This window comes from Silene latifolia, chromosome 3 (assembly GCF_048544455.1).
Source record: "Silene latifolia isolate original U9 population chromosome 3, ASM4854445v1, whole genome shotgun sequence".
Lineage (NCBI taxonomy): Eukaryota > Viridiplantae > Streptophyta > Magnoliopsida > Caryophyllales > Caryophyllaceae > Silene > Silene latifolia.
In genome coordinates this window covers 35,451,815-35,474,437 of record NC_133528.1, presented here as the reverse complement: position 1 = coordinate 35,474,437, position 22,623 = coordinate 35,451,815, and the positions used below count along the sequence as shown (strand labels likewise).

At 34.2% G+C, this 22,623-nt stretch overlaps 1 protein-coding gene across 3 annotated transcripts; it reads left to right on the top strand.

Moving 5' to 3' along the window:
- The first annotated feature begins 5,321 nt into the window (after positions 1-5,321).
- Positions 5,322-9,253, top strand: LOC141647547 (DNA N(6)-methyladenine demethylase ALKBH1D-like). 3 transcript variants are annotated; one of them, XM_074455773.1, is made up of 4 exons: positions 5,322-5,523; positions 6,762-7,364; positions 8,060-8,404; positions 8,916-9,253. In XM_074455773.1, the coding sequence occupies exons 1-4, from the start codon at positions 5,419-5,421 to the stop codon at positions 9,189-9,191; spliced, it is 1,329 nt and encodes a 442-aa protein (XP_074311874.1). In that variant the 5' UTR covers positions 5,322-5,418; the 3' UTR covers positions 9,192-9,253. The 3 variants fall into 3 exon arrangements, with proteins under 3 accessions (XP_074311874.1, XP_074311873.1, XP_074311875.1); XM_074455772.1 differs by having other exon boundaries at positions 6,756-7,364; XM_074455774.1 differs by having other exon boundaries at positions 5,420-5,523; positions 6,519-7,364.
- The last annotated feature ends 13,370 nt before the right edge of the window (positions 9,254-22,623 follow it).

The window sequence follows — 22,623 nt, the reverse complement described above, 5'->3', positions numbered from 1 at the left end:
TCATGCCAATTCCTCATTATACACCATCCAATCGCAACTACTATGCCCATCTCTTTGTTAGCAAAGACTCAACCACAAATAACTCCGACACAACTAACATATACATCACATATATACACACGGACTCCACATTCCCATGCCCTGTGACTGGCTTAAGTATCATGGGGCCAAGATTTTAAATGAGGGCGCCTACTCACCCAAAACCTAGCATCAGATGGGGCTCCCATTATACATACACCAGGTTCATTTTATTAGACTCACTACGTTCATTATTTTCATTGGTTACAGGTTCCAAAATCGTCGCTCTGATACCACTTTGTAACACCCCCATATCCAGAGGAGCCTTAACTAGGCCTTCCTTAGCCTATAAGGGCATTACCATCTCGGTTGCCCGAGGACAGTAATAATCAAATGTCGATAAAAGAACTATTATGTTACATTACAAGTGATTTAAAACCAACTGACGACATAAAAGATACAACTCAAAGGCTACTCGCTATAACTATCAAATCTCGTGAAGACTCATCCCTGCCCGGACTCCAGCTATCAACGATATCAACACCTGCTAAGACAGACTGCTCACCATAAGGGATCACGGCAGACACACAAAACAACAAGACAACCACACAAGGTCAGTACTGAGATAAGATATGGCAAAACCAACGACACTTAGCAATACAACACAACACAATCAGGCACACACACAATCACACCCACTCCAATAAATCTCCGTCATCGTCTGTCCACTGGACCAGCCCTGCCAGTGGGGGACCGCAGCCGTACCCACCAAATCCCCGCTCATCATACCGAGCGATAACCCTGTCCCATTAATGTGCACATCCCCTCCCGTGGCGGGTTCCACGGAGGGCGAAAATAGGGCGTGAAGCCACTCCCGCAAGTGACTCCACTCAGCCGAGAACGCATCTCGAGAACCGGAGACAAACAATCACAACCATCAACAGCAATCAATCAACAACCGTATACACGCTGCCACACAAACACAACCACAACACAACAACAACGACACAACGATCGACACACTAGACTATCTACAAAAACTGAGTAGGCGAACCTACCTTTAAGCAACCGCAACCAATCCATGCCAACATACGACATATCCAGCAATCAAGCAATGCCTATAACCACAACACAATCATCTATTACTACCAAGCAAACCCTAATTGCAAAGACAAGGATACGGATGATGATGACGACATACCTATAAAGAGAAACCCGGCAAAGACCGCTACCCGACTCAAGCTATGCTCTCCTAAGGCACAAAGACCTTCAAAAGGCTTCCATGGAGGTTTTATGGTGAAGGGAAGGGAAACAGGCGACTAAAGGATAGAAGGAATGAGGCAGAAATGATTTGCGGATTTAACAAAACGCGATTAAAAACCCTCGCTGAAAACCCGATACTCGATCGAGTATCCCACATACTCGATCGAGTGACCCCCTACTCGATCGAGTAACCACGCTACTCGATCGAGTAGCCTCTACTTTATCGAGTACCACCCCTAACTCGTCACCCAAGATAGCTTTGGCACGCACATCTAAGAACTATTACCGCTCCAAAGGTTAGTCAACGCTGGTCAAAGGGTCTCTAAAAGGGCGGGTATTACAGTCTTCTTTCTCAAATGAGATATTCCTACAAAAAATAAAACAAAAAACCACTAAGTGATTAATAACAAACAAAATGGTGGAATTTGATTTATGTAATATTAACCTTATCGTTATTAATTTAAGTTTTCCCATAAATAATGAAAAAAGAGAGCATAGAATCATAAAGATGTAAGTGTATTTACCTTGGAATAGCACAACTGCACAAATCTTGATAGCCCCTAAATGGAACAAAACAACATATATTATAAGGTTAAAAATGTGAAGAATACTTCATAATCAATAAAACTTAAAAATAAATAAATAAATTATTAATTTAAAACCTTAATAGACTTACTTTGATGCTAATAAAATGATAAGAAAGATTATTGACACATATTTACAATTCTTTTGGCGAAAGGGGCAAAAAGATATTGGGTTATTTTGGCTCACAAATGTTTTCTTCCATCAAACATTTATAGCCAAATGAGGATGTGTTTTATGACTTTTGGCGTCTTTTTTTATTATTATGAAATTTAATATATACATAAATATGTAGCAAAGTTTTATGACTTTTAAGCATTCTTTTTCATTATTAAAAAATTTAATATAGGCATAAATATAGAGTAAGGAGAAATGAAATGTAAAAGCTTTGCTTTAATCCACATTGCATGAGAATTATTTAGGGAGTTATCTTACAAAACTAAAAGATGGCAGATATTCTGCCTTGTTTTTTTTTATAAAATTATATTTATAGATTTATATATTTACCCAATTAATGAAATTGAGCAAGTTTATTGCAATAAGATTTAAGAGAGAATTGCACATATAAACAGTTTAAAATTAGAGTGATGTAAATTTTTATTTGTCGTTTAACCTATTCTAGTTTGAAAAATTAAAAGGTCAATGTTTAATGTTAAGTATTTTATTAATTGCCCTAAATCTTTACAAATTCTTTATTATTTTATAAACGGCGCAAAATTCGAATTATGTGATATTTATTTGTTGCTTAGAATATTCTAACAATAAAATAGAAATTTAAAATTTAGTATGAATTTTATTTGATTTTTAATTGTTGTTTAATTTATCTAGAAATTAAAAAGGCCAAATTTTAATATTTGTTATGCTATTTGCATATAATATTTTAGATTTTTTTTTTCACAAATTTTCTCATTCATCAACAATATATAAAAAATTGAGGATATTTTTTATGACTTTTGAACATCCTTTTTCATTATTATCATCTTTAATATAGGCATAAATATGGAGCAAAGTTCATGACTTTTGAGCATCATTTTTTTTCATTATTATGACATAAATATTATAATAAATATTTGTGTTGATTAGGTTCTAAATTCTACATAAAGATAATTTTTTTTGTGAGACCGTTCTTTTGTATGACGCAATATTTTCTCAATTTTTAAGTCACAAATATTCAACTATTTTTAAGTTGATCCCAAAAATTTGTAAATATTACTTCGTAGGGTAATTTAGTTACTTGTAATGGTCTCACTCAAAATAAACAGTGTTATATTAGAAATAGTAAAAGTTTCGGTGTTCATGTGGTATTTTTTTTTATCATAGAAAATTATTTATAATTGATATACACCTCCCCAAATAGGCTTTTACTTTTTTTTTGGTAGGGCACTAACTCAATTATCATTTAATATGTGTTTTTTAGCAAGAATTATCCGTCAAGACGTCAATATTGTATTGTAATTTGTCACTAAGCAAATATTATATAATCAAATACAAAATACAAATTAATTGTAAAAATGGCTCATGGAATAAAATTTAATGTTTTATGTAGTCTTTTAAACTATATTGTATAGGTTGATAATATGTGTATTATGATATTGCCGTGTCACATTTAATTTGCCATGTCACATTTAATTTGTCATGTCACATTAGCCTTTTAATAATATTGTATAGATGCCTTGTCACATTTGCCATGTTACATTTAATTTGTCATGTCACATTAGCCTTTTAATAATATTGTATAGATAGTGTAGGATGTATTGTGATAGTATTATGTGATTTATATAAGATGTGACGGTTTCATGAGACGGAATCAAGTCGTATTCGGATAGCTCATGAAGATTGTTAAAAGGTAGGTTTATCCTACTCAGTTTTGATAATGTGTATACTTGCTAATGTGTCTTGTCACTATTTTACTTAGCATGAGTCGTATTGCATCATATAAGAGTATTTGAGGATGGTAGTGAATCTCATGTAGTGTCAGAAATGCATTATAACACAACATGAGTTATGGCGACTCTATGAGTCGGGATAATGAAGGATCTGATGTTCATAGCACATTTGGGAAGTGTATTTCATAATGAGTTGTGTTTTGGTATATTGTGTTGCATATTTCATTGTTGTGATAATTGTGTATGTCGGAGGTTGGTGGTGATACTTGGTTGTTGAGGAGACGTAAAGTCGTTGACAGACCGTCGTACGCTTGGGTTGTCTCTTAGAGCTTCCCACTCCAAGAGAGATGTGCACATTGATGACTTGAGTATGGATGAACGTGTGTGGTTAAGGCACGACGTCTGGCAGAGGATCAGGTTGGCTTCCGGGCCCGGTACCACGGGTGTGTCCGAGTACCTTATTACGGACTGAAGTCCGCCTGTTTGGTGGGCGGTGCTGCGGTGCCGTCATCGGGTTGTGTGGTACGTGGGTATGTCCCGATACCGATTTGATGACTGCATAATCGTATCTTATGTGTGTCATTGGCCGGTTACATATTTATATATCGTCTAGTGTTTTATCTCTTTATTTATCGAAACTGTGTGTTTTGGGTTGTGTGTAATTGTCACCTATTTTCGGGGTGGCCTGTGTTGATCCATATGATAGTTCCGATCATATTGGGAGCAGTTTGAGTACATGTTTTGCTTGTTGACGTGATCCATATGATATTTTCGATCATATGTGTGTCATTGGCCTGTTACACATTCATTCATATGTAATTCACTAAACTTGTCATTTATATATAATGTGTCTTAATTTTTATTCTGATTTACTTGGCCGGGTAAGAAGGAGTGTTAGACACTGAATCCAAAATATTGAGATTCAGATCCAACCTGTTGGATATAGATCCCAAGATCTGGATAGGGTTCGGGAACCACTTAGGGCTGAGCAAAATTATACGATACGGTTTTATTATACGTATCCGATACGCTATACGGATTGAATTATACGGATTTTCGGATATCCGATACGAATTTCCGGATATCCGATACGGTTCTCTAAAAACCGTATCGGACCGTATCGGATAAGGATCGGCAAAATATGAAACCGGATATGCGGTATCCGATACGGTTGCTTTTTTTTTTCTAGAATAAAATATTAAAATATATACAAAAATCACAAAATATACAATATGTTGGTGTTTAAACCTTATTATATTAAACTTTATAAGTTATTTACCCTTATAGCTTTTTAAAACACTTTCAACTTACGAAAACAAAACCACCAACCACACTTAGAAAGAAAAAAAAATATATTAAATTATATAAGGGGGGCTGAAAACCGGATACCGGATAACGGTTTTCGGATATACGGAAAAATCGGATATATGGTTTCCGGATATACGGAAAAACCGTATCAGATAAGGATACTAAAAAAGGAGATTTAAAAAACCGGATATCCGATACGGTTTCCAAAACCGTAACGGATATCCGATTTTGCTCACCCCTAGATCCACTGCCATTCCCAGTAATTAGTGTCATAATTCTTGGTGCAAACATTAATTAACATTCAAGTTTCCAAAGAAAATCAAAAAACAACCCAAGGACAGGGTAGTTAAAACGACGACGTATGATGGTGGTCAGGTTATACTGCGTTACTCGAACATCAACAGTTGCTCTGCTATTCCCATCATATACCATGTCTACCCTTGGAAATTTAAGCTCTCAATCTTCTGTAATATTTTCTTCCATTACTTTTATTAATGATGTTTGATTTTTTGCTTGCAAAAATGTTCAATTGGATTCTTAATTTTCTGGGTTTCATTTTTTTTTTTTTTTTTATGTTAGTAATAATTTTATGTTCTTTGTTAGCGATTAAAATTTGTGTAGAAATTAGAATGCTTTTGAGTTTAAATCTATATGTGTGTTGGAAGTTGGATGAGGTGATATATTATCAAGGTAATTAGTCTCCGGTAAGGCGGTTTTATAACAATATGGTGCACTATCATGGACCTTACTGTGCCAAAGGCGCCTTGAGGCTTTTTACCTAGAACCTAAAATGCTGGGTTACTGGAGTAGCTCGATCCAAGCAAAGCGTGGACTATCATAGAGCTTAATCTAAGCATATATAATAGGCATTCCATGAGAGCGTATCGCGTAGTGGATGTGGCTTAGTTGTTTGTCTGTTTAAGAATTCTGCTAGATGATGATTCTTGTGCAAGAATGCCTATCAGGGGTCCTGTATTTTTAATCAACTCCCTGTCTGATGAGATCAATTCTATTTAAGGACTTCTCCCAATTTTTTTTGGTCTCTACTCTCTAGTACTGTATGAAGAAAACTAGTCGTCAACATTAAATTTAATCTATGCATCTCTGTTTTATCTTTATAACTAGTCGTCAACATTAAATTCTTATACTGGTCAACTTCTTGCCAGGTGAAGAAAGATCCAATTATGCCAACCCATTAGGATGTCTATATGTAGTAGGATCTGTGAAATAACAAACTTTTCACTCTGCTCTCCCTCTCTCCTTTTTTCCTGCAATATTTACTAAGATGTTATGTAGGGAGTTAGTTTTTTTTTTTTTTGGGTGGGGGGATTTATTAGTCGGCCTTTTCCCTCGTTATAATTTGGTTTATGCTTATGAAGCAATAAAGGATAATAAGTTCGTAACTCAATGCAAATTTCAATATGTCATCCAGAAAACAACCTCTTTGTGTTGTTAACGCAGGGTAAGGTCACATTCCCTTAACACCCTCGTACCTCACCATTTGTGGGAGCTCTTGAGACACTGTGGTAATATTACCGTCGTTGTAATAGACAGCCTTTGTTAATTTTTCTGATTGGAGGCATTGGTTTCATATCCTTTTGAAAGAACTGTGTTTCTTTTATTTTTTAATGTGCATCGCTCTTGTCAATGATCTGATTGAAGTTGTGTTTTGAACTACCGTTGTAAATTAATGCAAAGATCCAGCTCCGGGGGGATGAAAGTTTATCGAATACCATTTCCATTACTGGTCAAGGAGCTGAGGCTGCAAGAACAATTGGTATCACATCTTGTAATAGTAAAAAGTTCTTTTCATCTGGGTCCAAGAACAGTTCTTCTGCAAATGAAAGTGAATCATCAACTTCTGAGACATCAATTGGTTGCTCAAAGGAATCTGACCTTCGAAAGGAATGCTCTTTATCTTGTGTGAGCTCGATGGATACTTCTATGACAGAACTATTAGAACCGAGGTTAGAGCAAGATGATGAATTTCTGTATTATAAGCCTTATAAAGACATGTTGGTAGAACATTCTCTGCCTACTAGCTTTGGTAAGCAGAAATTTAAAAAACAGAGATCTGCTGAGCATGGTTTGAAGCATGTAATTCATAGGAGCAATAAGAAGTCATCAAAGTATCATCTTGAATCGTTTGATATATGCCAGTGTGAAACTGAACGCACTGATATTGGGGATTCTGAAATAGAATACTTCTCGTTCCTGAAATCTTCTGATGTGCTTATTGAGGAACCTACACGGGTGATAAGGCCAGGGATGGTGCTGCTAAAGAAATACATCTCTCCTACCGAACAGGTTAGACGCTTTCCTTCATTTCTGTCATTCTGTGTACTAGCAAGTTAAAAGGGAAATGGAGGCCTACATTATTTGGCCTGCCAATTAGAAGCTATAGATGAAGACTTTTGAATTTTGCTAGTTCTCTTCCCTTCTACTCATAAACACCATCAGTGCCTTAAATAAAGCATGTCAGAGTAAATTATCATTTAAAAAAGATCCATTTTATGGTGAAATATCCTTCACAATTAGGCTCCTAGGAAACACTCTTATGCTAATATGTCTGTCTAATAAATGTTTTTAAATTTTTTAAATTTTTTAATATGACCAGTTTAAAGTAGTCTATATGGGCCATTCTCACAATTGTCATTTTAAGATGGTCTCATATAGTTGTAACAGTCTAGCAGATCTCTATGTCTCTGACAGTAAAACTTCTTCATAAAATACCGTAATGCTAGCAGATCTCGATGTCGCTGACAGTAAACAGCTAGCTAAATCATCTAGGACTACATTACTAAAATTGTGTATCTTGCTTAAAATATAGCAGCCATGGAATTTCAAATCTAGACATTCTTTTTCAGCATGTAAAATCACTAACATGCAACCACTAAATATGGAAATGAGTCGTGTTCATCAACTTCAGTTAATGTTTGAAATTTTGATGTACGTTCCATATTTTTCTCTGTTTGACTTTCCTTCTCTGAATCTATTCTTAGATTTCAATAGCAAGGAAATGTAGAGACCTTGGTCTTGGGCCGGGTGGCTTCTACCATCCTGGCTATAAAAATGGGTCGAAACTACGTTTGAGAATGATGTGCCTTGGGTTGGATTGGGACCCACAAACGAGGAAGTATCAGAAGCGCAGACGGATAGACAGAGCCAAAGCGCCTGATATTCCCAGTGAGTTCCACATGTTGGTATCGAGAGCTATGCAAGATTCACTTTCTCTTATTAGGGAAGACCCCAAAGTCTGCAACGCTGAAGAAATCCTCCCTCAAATGACTCCTGACGTTTGCATCGTCAACTTCTACACTGAGACGGGGAGACTTGGTCTGCATCAGGTAAGAATATACCTAATGTCAGTAACATGACTAACATCCCATCTAGTTTCCGAGTCAGTGGCTTCATTTGGTCCATTGGAAAACATTTTCAGGAGAAAATTGTTGGTGGAAAATGTTAGAGTAGAAAGTGGCTTTCCGAATGAATTTTCCTTTGTTCTGTTGTATAGAGAAAAGGAAGAAACGAGGGTGAAGGGAAATTTTAGCATTGGTGATTGTAAGTCATGTGAGGCTTTTTTACGATAGTATATCGTACAACCATATTCGTTAAGGAGAAGTAGAAGTTTTCACACGTCATTCTACGTGTGAACCATAAACTAAAGAGACTATATGCGTACTGTAATTTTTGGTACTTACTAAATAGGTTTTACAGTGGTGTTTGGGTCAATTAGCATGTGGTGGTTTTACAATAATAGTACTTGTGTTAGACCACTTTACACATACCGTAACATATGGTAGTTACTAACTAGTTTACTGTTGTGTCTACCTCAGTTTAATATTATTGTGTTTACAGGATCGTGATGAAAGTGAAGAGTCACTTTCAAAAGGACTACCAGTAGTTTCATTCTCGGTTGGGGATGCAGCCGAGTTCTTGCATGGCAATCAGAGGGACGTGAATAAAGCCGAGAAGTTGGTTCTTGAATCAGGAGATGTGTTGATATTTGGAGGCGAGTCAAGGCATGTTTTTCATGGGATTAACTCAATTATACCTCATTCTGCTCCTCCCTTCTTACTTGAAGCGGCCAAGCTTCGTCCTGGCCGGCTTAATCTTACTTTTAGACAGCACTGATTATTTGTATCATTCACATGCTACTTTATTTTTTTAATCAAATTCAGTACTCGTTTGTGATCTTATTGCTAGTTTACATTGAAGTAGTACCGGGAATAGTTTGATTATATGGGCTCTTCCTTCAAATTTGTTGTCTCAAATTGAACTAGATCAAAATAACACAAGTTAAAGCCATTTGTCCTGTATTCAACGGATAAGAGACTTTTTTTTTTTTTTTTTTTTTTTTTGACAATAAGAGAAAGTCGTCTTCAAAACATTGCAGATTTTGCAATGGAATGAGCAATCCTATTGAAATTCCGAGACAGTGACTTATTGAAAAGCAATGAGTAAACTCAAGCAAACTAATGATAATACGCAAGACGGCTCTAGCATCTTGATCCAGATCCATGATGCCAGCCACTTGGAAAACCAAATTCAAACCGTCAGCACAAACTTCTTTTTGGTCTAAACCATCCGGTAATCCGAACCATATTGGGCCGACTAATTCGGATTTCGGGGTGTCCAAGGATTACGGTATTTAAACTCCTCCCAATCGCAGCATGGGGATCGATCCATGCACCTCCCTACCAAGTCAGCAAATTACCACGCTACCATCAAGCGCCAACCAACGATTGGTACCGTCAGCACAAACTTCAATGTGCCTAAAACCATAATTGACCGCGTCCAAGATAGCCCATTTAAGAGCCGTAGCTTCAGCAAGGAACGCAAAAGTTGTCCAAAACGTAGCAAATCCATGATGAAAGATAGTACCATATTCATTCTAAAAGATCCAACTCGCTGTGCCCTTTCGATTACATAAATACTCGTGCACTTTCTCAGTGCACAAATAAGATTATACATCTAGTTGTATATAGAGCACAAAAATTCTATCGTCCTTCCGGAGGACGGTACTCCTCACATAAACACAATCCACCCAAGTGGAATATTATAATGACTTGTGTGTGAGGAATACCGCCCTCCGGGAGGACGGTAGAATTACTCTATAGAGCATTGTACAACCAAGATATATGAATCCGAGTTTATATTTTTTCTGAGTTAATTCAAAGTTCATATTTTTAATGTGTAAATAGATGAGTTCAATACTTTCTAATAAAGCTCATATTTTTTAACATAAAGCTCGGATACTTTATTACAAAGCTCAGATTCTACACAGTATAACTGGTACAACTGGTTGTATAGTCCATAAATTGATACTTTTGTGACATAAAATTACTCAGATAGTTAGCTACTTGACCATAATGCTCTAGAGAATGTATCCGTCACCCAACACAAATTATTGTTTAAGACGAACATGAACGTTTTAAACAATAAAACGAGTCAAATAGATGGATGAGACAAAAAGTAAAATGTCTAGCAAATGATAAACTCTTGTCTTATCTAGCTTAACTATATAGGGCTGTATTTGAGTCGTTTTGTCTTTAAAAAGGATATGGTCGTTTTAAGATAACCCAACGGCATTGAGCTTTCTAAGATTTTGTTCATCTCATTATTTATGGCCAATTGTCAATACAAATTTTCATTGAAGACCGATACTATCCGTCATAAGCTGAAGACGGATAGTGTCCTTCTTATAAAATGCAAAATGAATAGTGTAAGTGGAGGGAAATGGTTACTTTCACTTATCCTCCCACTTATATTTTGTGAAAGAACCACTATCCGTTTTCAGCTTATGACGAATAGTAGCCGTCTTTAATGAGACGGACTGAATTGCCAAAGGAATTAGGAATATTCTAAATCGCAATAGCCATGATCAATACAATGATCATAGCTATGTAGACTGTAGTGACAATTAGCATTGTCCAATTGTGAAATGAACCAAGTGCTTGAACACAAATTCTCATTATAGACGGACACTATCCGTCTATATGTATAGACGGATACCATTTCCCCTCACAAAATACCCATTTGCCATAAAGTGGGAAGCACATGGGGGGTGCCCTACCTTGTCACCCCTATCCATTTTATTAGAGGTCTTTACCCGTCTGTTCGCCACACCCGTCTATACCAAGACCTATTGATGCTTGAAAGCCTAAGGAAGTTACACGTGGATAGAAATGTCAATTAAAAAATAGTAAAATAATTATTATGTTCTGACATGTTAGGAAGGATGTAGACAAACAAATGGTAGGTAGTAATCTAAAGTCTAAATGCATATCAATCGGTCCACGTATAATTTGCATCATTGTTGGTGATTAGATCAAAGATGATTGATAAGATATTCTTCTATAATCCAACTATCATGCCATGCTTTTGCCTTGGCAATTTGGTACTTCACAAAATCTCATTGAAGACGGCGATATCCGTCACAAGCTTGTGACGGATACCATTTTCTCTCACAAAATACCCATGAGAGGTAATTGGGAGAGCACATGAGGAGTGTCCCACCTTGTCCCCTCTCCTTTTTTGTGAGGGGTCTTCAGCTTGTGACGGAATTAGCCCGTCACAAGCAAGACGCTTTGTTGGCACTTTGGTAGGTGTCAAACTTAACAAAGAGTCTTGCTTGTGACTTGTAATAGTCTTTAAAAAGACTTTTTTTTACTTTCACTTTTTTTTGTTCTTTTTACTCGTCTTTTTATTTGCCCCTTTATCTCTCGTTTCTTCAAAATAACCAATTTTTGTCCGTTACAAAAGAATTTTTGCAAACTTAAATGTAGCCAATTGGAACATTTTCTTTGTATGTGATTCACAATGTATGCGCAATGTTTTTATTATTAATGTAAAAGGAGAGTTTATTCGAAACTTTTGATAAGGTAAATATATCCTCATTTTCTTAAAAGAAATTGGGAAAATCTGAATTCGTTATTTACTTAGAACAAAGCTCATTTGAAAGGTAAATGGATACCATAGATTAAAGTCATGAAAGAGTCATAAGATGAAGTTGAGAGAGCAAAATTGTAAAGTAATTTGTTAGAAACTGCTAATTAAAAAAATATTACCATTTCTCTCCTCCTTATCTTTTTTCTTTATTTTTTATGATAAAACTTGGATTAGTATACCGTCTCCAAATGAAATCTTGACCATTAAAAAAAGAAGTAAATCTTCTATTTCTTTTAGAAAATAGAGATGATCCTTATTGACTTTATGTGACCCGATGAGTCTTTCTTGTTCAATACTAATTGATAAGTTTGGATCCTATTTTCTGGCATTTGAAATCTATCTATATCTAGAGTGAAATTGTATATACTATCGTACAATATTTAAATATTTTTCAAGTTAATAAGACGTGGTTTTGTTCTAAAACTTTAACTCGTCAACAACACTAGCAAACCAAGTTGACTTTTCTTCCGATTCCCTTTGATTTGGGTAAAAAGGCGTTAATAAGATCAGAACAAGAATTTTTTTGGTAAAATGAGGTTATTTGACAAACTAATTGAATTTTTAGGATTGGTTTTAAACTATTTGAAGTCAATAAGTTCACATCATCACTTATATTTATTTTTCCTAATTTTAGACAAAGCTGCCACTTAAACCAGTGACTTTATCATATTTTCTACCATTCAGCTTTAGTCTCATATTAAAGGGTGTTTTTCAAATTAGAAAAATGAAGATACCGTTGGTAATGGCAACCACTTGTCTTCTAGCGACATAGCAAATACACTTTCAGAACTTTTGGCAATTTGATCAAGGGATAAAGCCGTTGGTAATGCCAGCGGCTTATGCTCTGCAAAAATCTTATACATGGCTGCTTTAAGTGGCAGCTTTATCTAAAATCAGGAAAAAAATAACTGATTATCCGTGGACTCATTGGTCTAAAATAATTTGAAACCAATCCAAAAGTCCAATTAATTTGTCAAATAACCTCATTTTGCCAAAAAGAATTAGATTTCGTGACCTCTTATTACGATACCTCTGTCTTATGAACTACTAGGCTAAAAGTTTTACGGTTCACCTTCCCTTTTGTCAACACCACAAACTCTATCCTCTACGATTGTTGTTCAGTATTCCACGATTTTATAATTCTTGTATACCTTTACATGTTATCATTAATCGAGGTGTTAGAATAAATTGTAAGGTCGTTGTACTATGTGCATGCTCCAGTTTGACATAATAGTTACTAAATCAAGAGTCACTTAAGTAAAGAAGATGCTTAAGCATAGGAGCCCTGGCTTATAAAAACATTGCAAGTTCAAATTTATGTTTAGAAAATGATATCCTAAGGGTGGTATTTGAGGTCCTAGAATAGGAAATAAAAGTTTTCAAACATTAATAACATTAATATGTGCGTAATTTTGTTATATATTTCTAATTTAATTTCATTTTAAAAAATGTATTTACTTCTTATTTACAATTTCAAGGGTTGTATTTATCATTACTTATTAGGTTTTAGAGCTTTTTAATACTTGTATATAGCTAAAAATAAAACTTAATAAAATCATCAAAACAAATTAAAATATCTCATTGATCTGTTACGAGATATCGGGATATGTCGAGATATCGACATATTCATAATTAGGAAATACGGTATTGTGATATATCGTAGAGAATAATATTGTGATTTTCTAGATTAAAATATATTCGGTTAGCGATATTATGTGATCTTCAGTAGTACTATATATATATATATATATATATATATATATATATATATATATATATATATACACACCGCAGTTGTAATAGTTAGAAACACGAACGAACAACTATCAATAAACGACGATTCTCTTTATGAATTCCTCCCCTCTCCAATTCTAACATGGTATCAGTGTCCGAGGTTTAGTCGTGGGTTCCAAGACGAATACGGGTCTAAAAAAGCGACGACGTTCCTGTCCGACGAAAGGCTAAACTAGGACACTATTTGGCAGGTCCGAAAAGCGACGATGTTTCTGCCCGACGAAACAGGTTAGAAAAATAACGACGTTCCTGTCGATCGATCGAAAAGGAGACCTTACATGTGAAAGGGCGTGTGAAGAATCACATGTTAGGTCTCCTACATCGGAGAAAGAGAGAAGTGTAATCTCCTTTATAAACCAAAGAGCTACTCCTCTCATTGCCAATTGGTTTTGGGATATAACCTCCTTGGACTTGTAAAGTGGACACTCTCTCTGTCGCTTAAATACACGATATTCCGCCGCCTACCGGCGGGTCTATGATATACGACGCCCACCGGCAGGATTACGTTACTAATGATTCAATTTACCAGTATACTATTTTCATCTACCAAAAAAAATTGTTCGATTCTTCGATGTGGTTTCATGCTATGTACCTAGATTTATTCTTCGATTAACATTCTGCTAGTCTGCTTGTTCAAGAGTGCTATGCAATGAGTTTTTTTTAGGTGCACAATACCAATGACGTGGATTTGTTCAAGATCGACGTTCTCGTTTCGTTTGAATTTTGACGGTTCCGAAAAGTTACGACGTTCAGGTTCGAAAAGATTGATGTTCCTGTAGAAGATTTGAAGCTCCAAGATCGAAAATTGAAGATCAAAGGTTGAGGAGTCGGATTTTTCTTCTTTCCTTATCTGGCAAACCCATGGATATTTTGGCAAATTACCATGAGTTTGAGAGGGATGTTACGAGATATCGGGATATGTCGAGATATGTCGAGATATCGACATATTCATAATTAGGAAATACGATATCGTGATATATCGTAGTGAATAATATTGTGATTTTCTAGATAGATTTAAATATATTCGGTTAACAATATTATGTGATCTTCGGTAGTACTATATATACACCGCAATTGTAATAGTAAGAAGCACAAACGAACAACTATCAATAAAACCACGATTCTTTTTATGAATTTCTTCCCACTCCGATTCTAATAACATATACGGAGTAAATAAACATATAGTAATAAGATATTAGAATTATGATCAAATGAGTCCACCTCCCTTAGGTGAGCCCATAAGTCCTAATTCTATCCATTAGATTATAATAAAATCAAGGGCTAGGATTCAATCTCAAAATAAAGGACCTATATAAAACACAACAAAACCCTAATTTTCCCATTTCACTCCTCACAAACACATTTCTTACTTCTCTCTCTTCCTCCCAACTTCTCTCTACAACTCCACAGCCGCCACCCCATTTCGCCCCTCTAATCCACAACCCCGACACCACGGCCTCACCCTCCCTCTTTTCCCGTGCCTCCCTCGGCCACCACCCCGACACCTGCCGCCTCTCTCCCTTTTTTTCCAGATCCGAATAAAAGTCGTCCAAGTCTGTTGCCTCCGTCATCCCTCGGCATCTCCTCCTCAACTGCGGCTGCAATCATTTCTTCTCTTTTCTCTCTTTTTTTTTGTTTTTTTTCAGATCTGGAACCCAGGGGTCGTGGCTTGTGCGTGGTAAGGTGGTCGGCGGGATGGTGATTTGTTGGTGTTAGTGGTAGTTGTGTGTTATGAATGAAATGTTTGGTTGGTTTCTTTGATTTTGATTTCTTCTTTTTTTTTTTTTTTTTTTTTTTTCAGATTTTGTTACTAACTTTTTTTCTTTATTATTTTGGGTATTGGTGGTGGTAGTAGCAGTGGGGTGGTGGCGGTTTACTTTTTTTTTTTTTTTTTTCCAGATCTACGACATAATTTTGGTGGGATGGTTATGGTGTCGTGGCTGTGGGTGGAGCCGTTTGTCGAGGACGGTGGTGCTGGTCGTGTGGTGGTTGGTCGTTCGTGGTGGGGGAGGTTGCTATGGTTGGTGGTTGTTATGGTTGGTGGCAGTGGTTGTCGATGACGGTGGGCGATTAATGTCCTATTTCATTGAGTAAAGCTTCACTTGACAAATTTTATTTCACTTTAATGGATTAAATTTCACTAACATGGACTAAAGATTCATTAAAATGGACTAAAGTTTTATTAATATGAACTAAAGTTTCACTTGAATTGGACTAAACTTTCACTAAAATGGACTAAAGTTTTATTAATATGGACTAAAGTTTCACTTGAATTGGATTAAAGTTTCACTAATATGGACTAAAGTTTCATTATTTGGACTAAAGTTTCACTTGACATGCAATAAAATTATGACCAAAATTACATTCGTAAAACATTAATTTACATCTATAAAATTACAATATTAATTAAACTCAAATTTTTATATTAGAAATTATCTAAAAAAATTAAAGTTTTAATTTTTAGTATTAAAGTCATTTGAAAAATATTAAAGTTACATTTATAAATCAGTAAAATTAAATAAATTTAAATTTTTATATTAGAAATTGGCTAAAAAAATTAAAATTTTAATTTTTAGGATTAAAGTTTCACTCGTAAAACATTAAAGTTACATTTATAAATCAATAAAATTAAATAAATTTAAATTTTTATATTGAAAATTGTCTAAAAAAATTAAAGTTTCAAATTTTAGCAATAAAATTTCACTCGTAAAACACAAAAATTACACTCAAAAATCAATTTTATATATTTAAAATAAAATTTTATTATATAAATTTAAATTTTTACTTATAAAATGACCCTAAATATTAAAGTTATAATTGTAAAGAATTAAAGTTTCACTTATTAATTAAAGTTTCATTTATAAAACATTAAAGTTTTCATCTTAAAATTTTAAAATCTCAACCATCAATCTTAGAAGATCAATGGCTAGGATTAGGACTTAGTGGACTCACCATTTTAGGTGGACTTATTTGATCTTGCCTCTAAGATATTAAAAGAGACACGTGTCATTCTCTAAACTATGTAAAGAGTTGTGTTACCTTACCCACAAGCTAAGTTTAAATAATAAAGGTTCAACTTAACAGCTGTGGATTGCTTTGCTCGTCAAAACTCTTCCTGAATGGGTGATTACTTCAATAGACAATTAATTAGTCTCTATCCAATTACAATAGATAGCCCCTCATTTAGGTCGAAAACTGTTTGTGCATTCATTTCTTAGGCTCCGTTTGGCACGACACTTCAGGTAGCTTATTTGACCAAAGTAGCTTATTTGACCAAAATTTCAGCTACCTGATTTTTTTGAAAGTGTTTGGCAAATAGCTTATTTTGTCAAATAAGGTACCTGAAATGAAATGCTACCTCAGGTAGCATTTGAGAAATCAGGTACCTGAAATGACTTATTTTCCATTTTTTACCCCTTTGTTCTATAATATTAAATAATTTTCATATCCTTTTACGTCATTTCACCAAAATCAGCTACCTTTTCAGCTAGTTTGCCAAACACATTTTTATATAATCAGTTACCTTATCAGCTCCTAATTTTCAAATTTTGCCTTTATCGCTTACCTTTTCAGTTTCGATTAACTTTTCGTTTTTACTACCTTTTCAGGTTTCAGCTACCTTTTCAGGTAGTTTTGCCAAACAGAGCCTTAATCTTAATTAACCCACTCTCATCTTATTATTTTAAGCTTACTTGCCCAATTTCATGGTTAGATGCTAAGATTAGATACTAAAGACAAAGGTTGCTCAGAACTTGTGATCACCCGGCCAATGGAAGGCTATTAGAATATAAAATCGATCATGAGATTTTAATCATTAATTTAAATTTTTGGCTGAAATGATTTTTTTAATATGGTATCAGAGTCAGCGTAATCATGAGGTCACAGGTTCAAACAAGGGCGATATTTATCTTAATCTATATCTATATCTATATATCTATATATCTATATATCTATCTATATATATAATTATAATACAAGAACCACTATGACACGTGTCACTCTCATATTAATTTTTTTCCCGCCTAAACATTGCCCTTAATATTATGCTATGTATGTAAGCCCATCCACAATATGGAAAATGATAAAATTCGTTTCCTAAATATCTTCATCAACACATTTTTTATTCATGGTAAACACAATATATTTCCATAATCTTTCCTCCCTTGCTCCTTGATAAATCCATAGCCAATCAGAAATTGTGGTTGAGCATCAACTTTGCCGTATATGAGCCTCTTTATAAAAAAAGTTGAGCTTTTTTATAATCATGTTTTGACATAAATAGTTTGTTAACATTCATTTTCAAGCGAGCACAAAATTTTACGAAAGTAATTGAATTATCCTTGAAGAGTTATCAAACAGTAATATGTTAGCTAGACTTATATAGTTTTTTTAATATGTTTATTGCACTTCTTAACTGTTGCGATTAATCTTATTTTTGTTCCATTTACCACAAGTTTTTGATGTTTATAAAGTATTTGTTAATGGTAACACTTAAATTTTTATGACAACAATTATACAACATTTATTCAATTGCTCGGGGTTTTCGATTTTAGCAATTATTTTAGGAGACGGTAATGTGGACTTTTACACTAAAGGATCGTTTTACCGTACAAGACCATCTTATTCTATAATTTATATTTCAATTTATAATCAAGTCAATTTTGACTTTTATTAGCAAAATCAACAGATTTCCTATTCAATAGAGTAATGAAAAGTGATTATTTCTTGATTGTACACCAAATTAAAGGGGATTAATGCAATGCCATGGAGGTAAAAAGGAGAAAAAAGGAGACTAGAGCGATAGGTTGGAAATTATACGTTTATATCATCACTAGGTTGGGAACGAAGTATTCTGTGTGTATACTATTTGTGTTAAATTGCAGAGTAGCTCTAAGATTCTGTTTATCCTCATTTAAACATTATGGTTTCTCATTATTATCTTCAACGTATTCCCATCCATACCTTTTTAAACTTGAATTATTGTAAACATTACAATCACGGTGTTCTACGGTCTTATATAAGTAATTTTTTTTGGGTCAAATGAGGCGTAAGGCCGGTAAATGAGGGAGAGGTATTAGAACCGAGACCCATTATCACGATACCTTTGCATTAATCAATAGGCTAAGACATCTTCGGTTACGTAAATAATTTGTTAAGTAAGATTATATATTAGATAACTAACTTTATTGTTCTATAACTCATGATATTGGTATAAACATCCTTTTTATATAATATTTATATGAAACAACTTTATTAAAAATAATCATTTAATCATACACGTCAGATATATGAGTACATTATACTTGGATAAATAATGAAAATATAAATGGACGTGATCATGGTGAGCTTTTGGGGTAAGTCACTATGCGAGATGACTTTTTTTAATTATTTTTAATCCGACGAATATCACTAAAATTTATCTAGGGTTTTTTTGTCAAAAACTACCTTATATTTAGGGGTATTTGTAAAAAACAACTACCTTTTATTATTTTTGTTGCTTTTAACTACCTTTGTTTTCTTTATTTTTTGGCCATTAACTACTTGTGCTGAAAATCTGACGAGATTTGATCAGTTTAGTGACATTAACGTATCTCACATGACTTTGTTAACATCAGACAACAATTACCAGCTACGACCAAACTGTAATTTAACTTCAGACAAGCAAAAGTTATGTTTACATATGTCAATAACAACTACAAATATTCACTAAAGTTGAGTGTAAGTACATCTTGACTTCCTGAAATCGGACCTACGCAAGATTAGAGTAAGAAAAGACTCTTGTGAGATAAGTTAATGCCGTAAAATTCACCAAATATGTCTAGAATCTTGGCGCAGGTAGTTATTAACCAAAGATAAAGAAAATAAAGGTAGTTAAAAATAAAAAAATTAATGGAAGGTAGCATTTTTACAAATACCCCTAAATATAAGGTAGTTTTTGACAAAAAAAACTCATTTATCTAATATACATTCGCAACCATAATGAAGATCTTCATTAAATTTCATAGAGTAAGTTTAAAAATTCATTTAACTTATATTTAAGATATGAATCACCTAATATGTCATACTTGATCTAATCACTAAGCTTAAATATATCCCGTGCAAAATATTGCACGGGTGCTAAGCTAGTTTAAATACAAAAATAAGTCCGCGTCATTTTGTACAATTATACTCGTAAAATGAGGCCGTTTAATATGAAAGTGAAGTATATTTGAATCTTAATGTATAATACTTTCCATTTGAGGATATTGTATATTTGTATTTTCGTAATCACAAGTAAATTGTTCTCCATATGTTTTCAAAAAGTATAACGATCAACAGGGCATAAGAAGTGTACGAGTTTTAAAACTATTTAAACGTTATATATGATCGAACAAATGTCTTATTGTTTGACGTATTATAGGTTTTGAATTAACATTTCACTAACTTATATTGATAATTATTAGCCATTTAAAACCACCAAACACCTCAAATTTTAGGGCAAGACAAATGTTTTATCCAAATTCTTATTTAAGATGGGGTATTCATTTTAAACCTTAAGACAGGTTAAATATATACCAAATCACATGCTAAGTTGTCTGGGAAATGCCAAAAGTTTTATCTCTATTAAAAACACGTGATAGTATTTGATCCGTTTTAAGATTTATGATGGATACTCCTGCCAGACTTACTAAATAATTTAACATGCTCTAAGGTATAGAGACGTGATGAGGGTTAGATACATTTCAATTATGCATGGAACAAGTTAAAAATAAAAGATAGAAGAGATAGATGATGGAATGTCTAGTTTAAAAAAACTAAGCTAGTGCATCTCTTTGTCAATGCATGTCATTAGTGCTTGCTATGCTCCATAAGTAGTGATTCATATATACAGTTAAGTAATGTAACTTGGGACTTCATTTGTCCTGCAAATCGAAGTAGATACATCGTTTTGTTGTATTGTTGTTTCTTTTAACTTGATGTGGTACGTTGATTTTAAGACAATACTTCGTGTAAGATCTATTAAAATATAGTGTGTATGGTTATAAATATTTGAGTTGAGCAATTGCAAATTCTGATGAGGTTGGGAAAGTTATATTAGTTAATCAATTGTTGTCTCATATGGAAAATTTTGCAAGGTTTAATTAGGTTGAAGAGTAGTTGAAAATTTAGCTAATACCTGATGTAAATGAGTAGTCGATAAGCTAGTATGTTGTAATATCCCGAAAAAAAAGAGACTTTTATTATAAAATAATATTATTTGGGTACAAGTATAGTACTATGAGTTAGAACTTAGAACTAAGACTATTAAACTTGTATAGTTTGATACTTTGATATGTAGTAATCCGAGTTAATATGTTGTAATTCGAGTTAAAGAATAGATTGTTCTCGTCATTATCGCTTAACAGCAAGTATTTTGAGCAGGCTAGTAAATTACACAAAATCTCATTGAAGACGGCACGTATCCGTCACTTTGAAGTGACGGATACCATTTCTTCTCACAAATGACCCAAATAGAGGAGAGAGGGAAGCACATGAGGGTGCCTCCACATTGTCCCCCCTATCCGTTTTGTGAGTGGCATTACCCGTCACTTACTCCGACCCGTCTTCAGCAAGACTAACTGAGTAAATTATGTGTAATTATATGTGTGGCCAAATAAGATAGACATAGCCATATAGGCTTGAAGGAGTGCATGGTAGCCTTGAGTCTTGGCACACTAAGGCTAATTGAAGAATTTACACATACAATATTATCATCTTTTGACCGACTAACCAAGGTATAAAGACCAAGCAAATCCTTTTTTTGACTCCACGGTAGCAATAAAAAATAGAGCCTTTCTCACTGTTTGATAGAACTCCGTAACATGGTTGATATCAGGTTAATCTTTTATATCCAATTAAGGTATGATTTCGGGACCCTTTATCCATATAAGTAATTATTTACATTTGAAATAAGATATTAGAAATAATTTGTTATATTAGTTTTGTTGTTAATTTCATCTTATGATTGTTATACTGCCCACATGTTATATTATTTACCATCTTATAAAGTTATGACTCTGATAAGAGTACTGTCGTTATAATGTATCATTGGCCAATTGTAGCATTCGGGATACGATTATTGGTTTGAAGTGACATTATGTCGTAACCTGTGTACACAAAAGGGGGCGTTGGCTCCGGGAGTACTCCATATATAAACTAAAGGGGCGTTGGCCCATGAGAACTAAGGGGAGTTGGCCCAGGTGAAATTATTTTGTTCCTGTGTACATGGAGGTGGGTCTTAGACCCGGTCTGAGTGCGGATCTCCATAATGTTTCTCTTTTCAGTAATGGTATACCGGAATTAGTGTCATATGAATATATATCCTGTTGGTATGGTAGTTATATAATATTTTTGGGATACCGGGTTGGTCCCTGACAAGGAATACTGTATTTTGATAAGTTATTTTATTGGGTGATATATGGTAATAAGGAGAATTCTTATTGAATAATAATGACATAAGGCCAACTGGAGTCATACTCAGCCTGTGGTTGACTGATTCCGTTACTCTCACTCATTTTCAGGTACAAGTATCCGGGAAGGTCAAGTGTAAGGAATTCCATGTAGCAGATAAGACCTATAAGATGTATAGTTTATAATTATAGAGTTTTAGTTTTATAATTGTATTTATTTTATTATATAAGCCTTGTATTCTCCGAAGGGGGAATACGGCGGTGACGCCCTTATAATTCCACTGCTATCTACTGTTAATAAAAGAACTATTTTTGAGCTGCCTGTTTGCTTTTCGAGGGCGTTACATATGTTATATTAAATTTGTTCGGCTTAACGGTTGAAAAAGGTAACT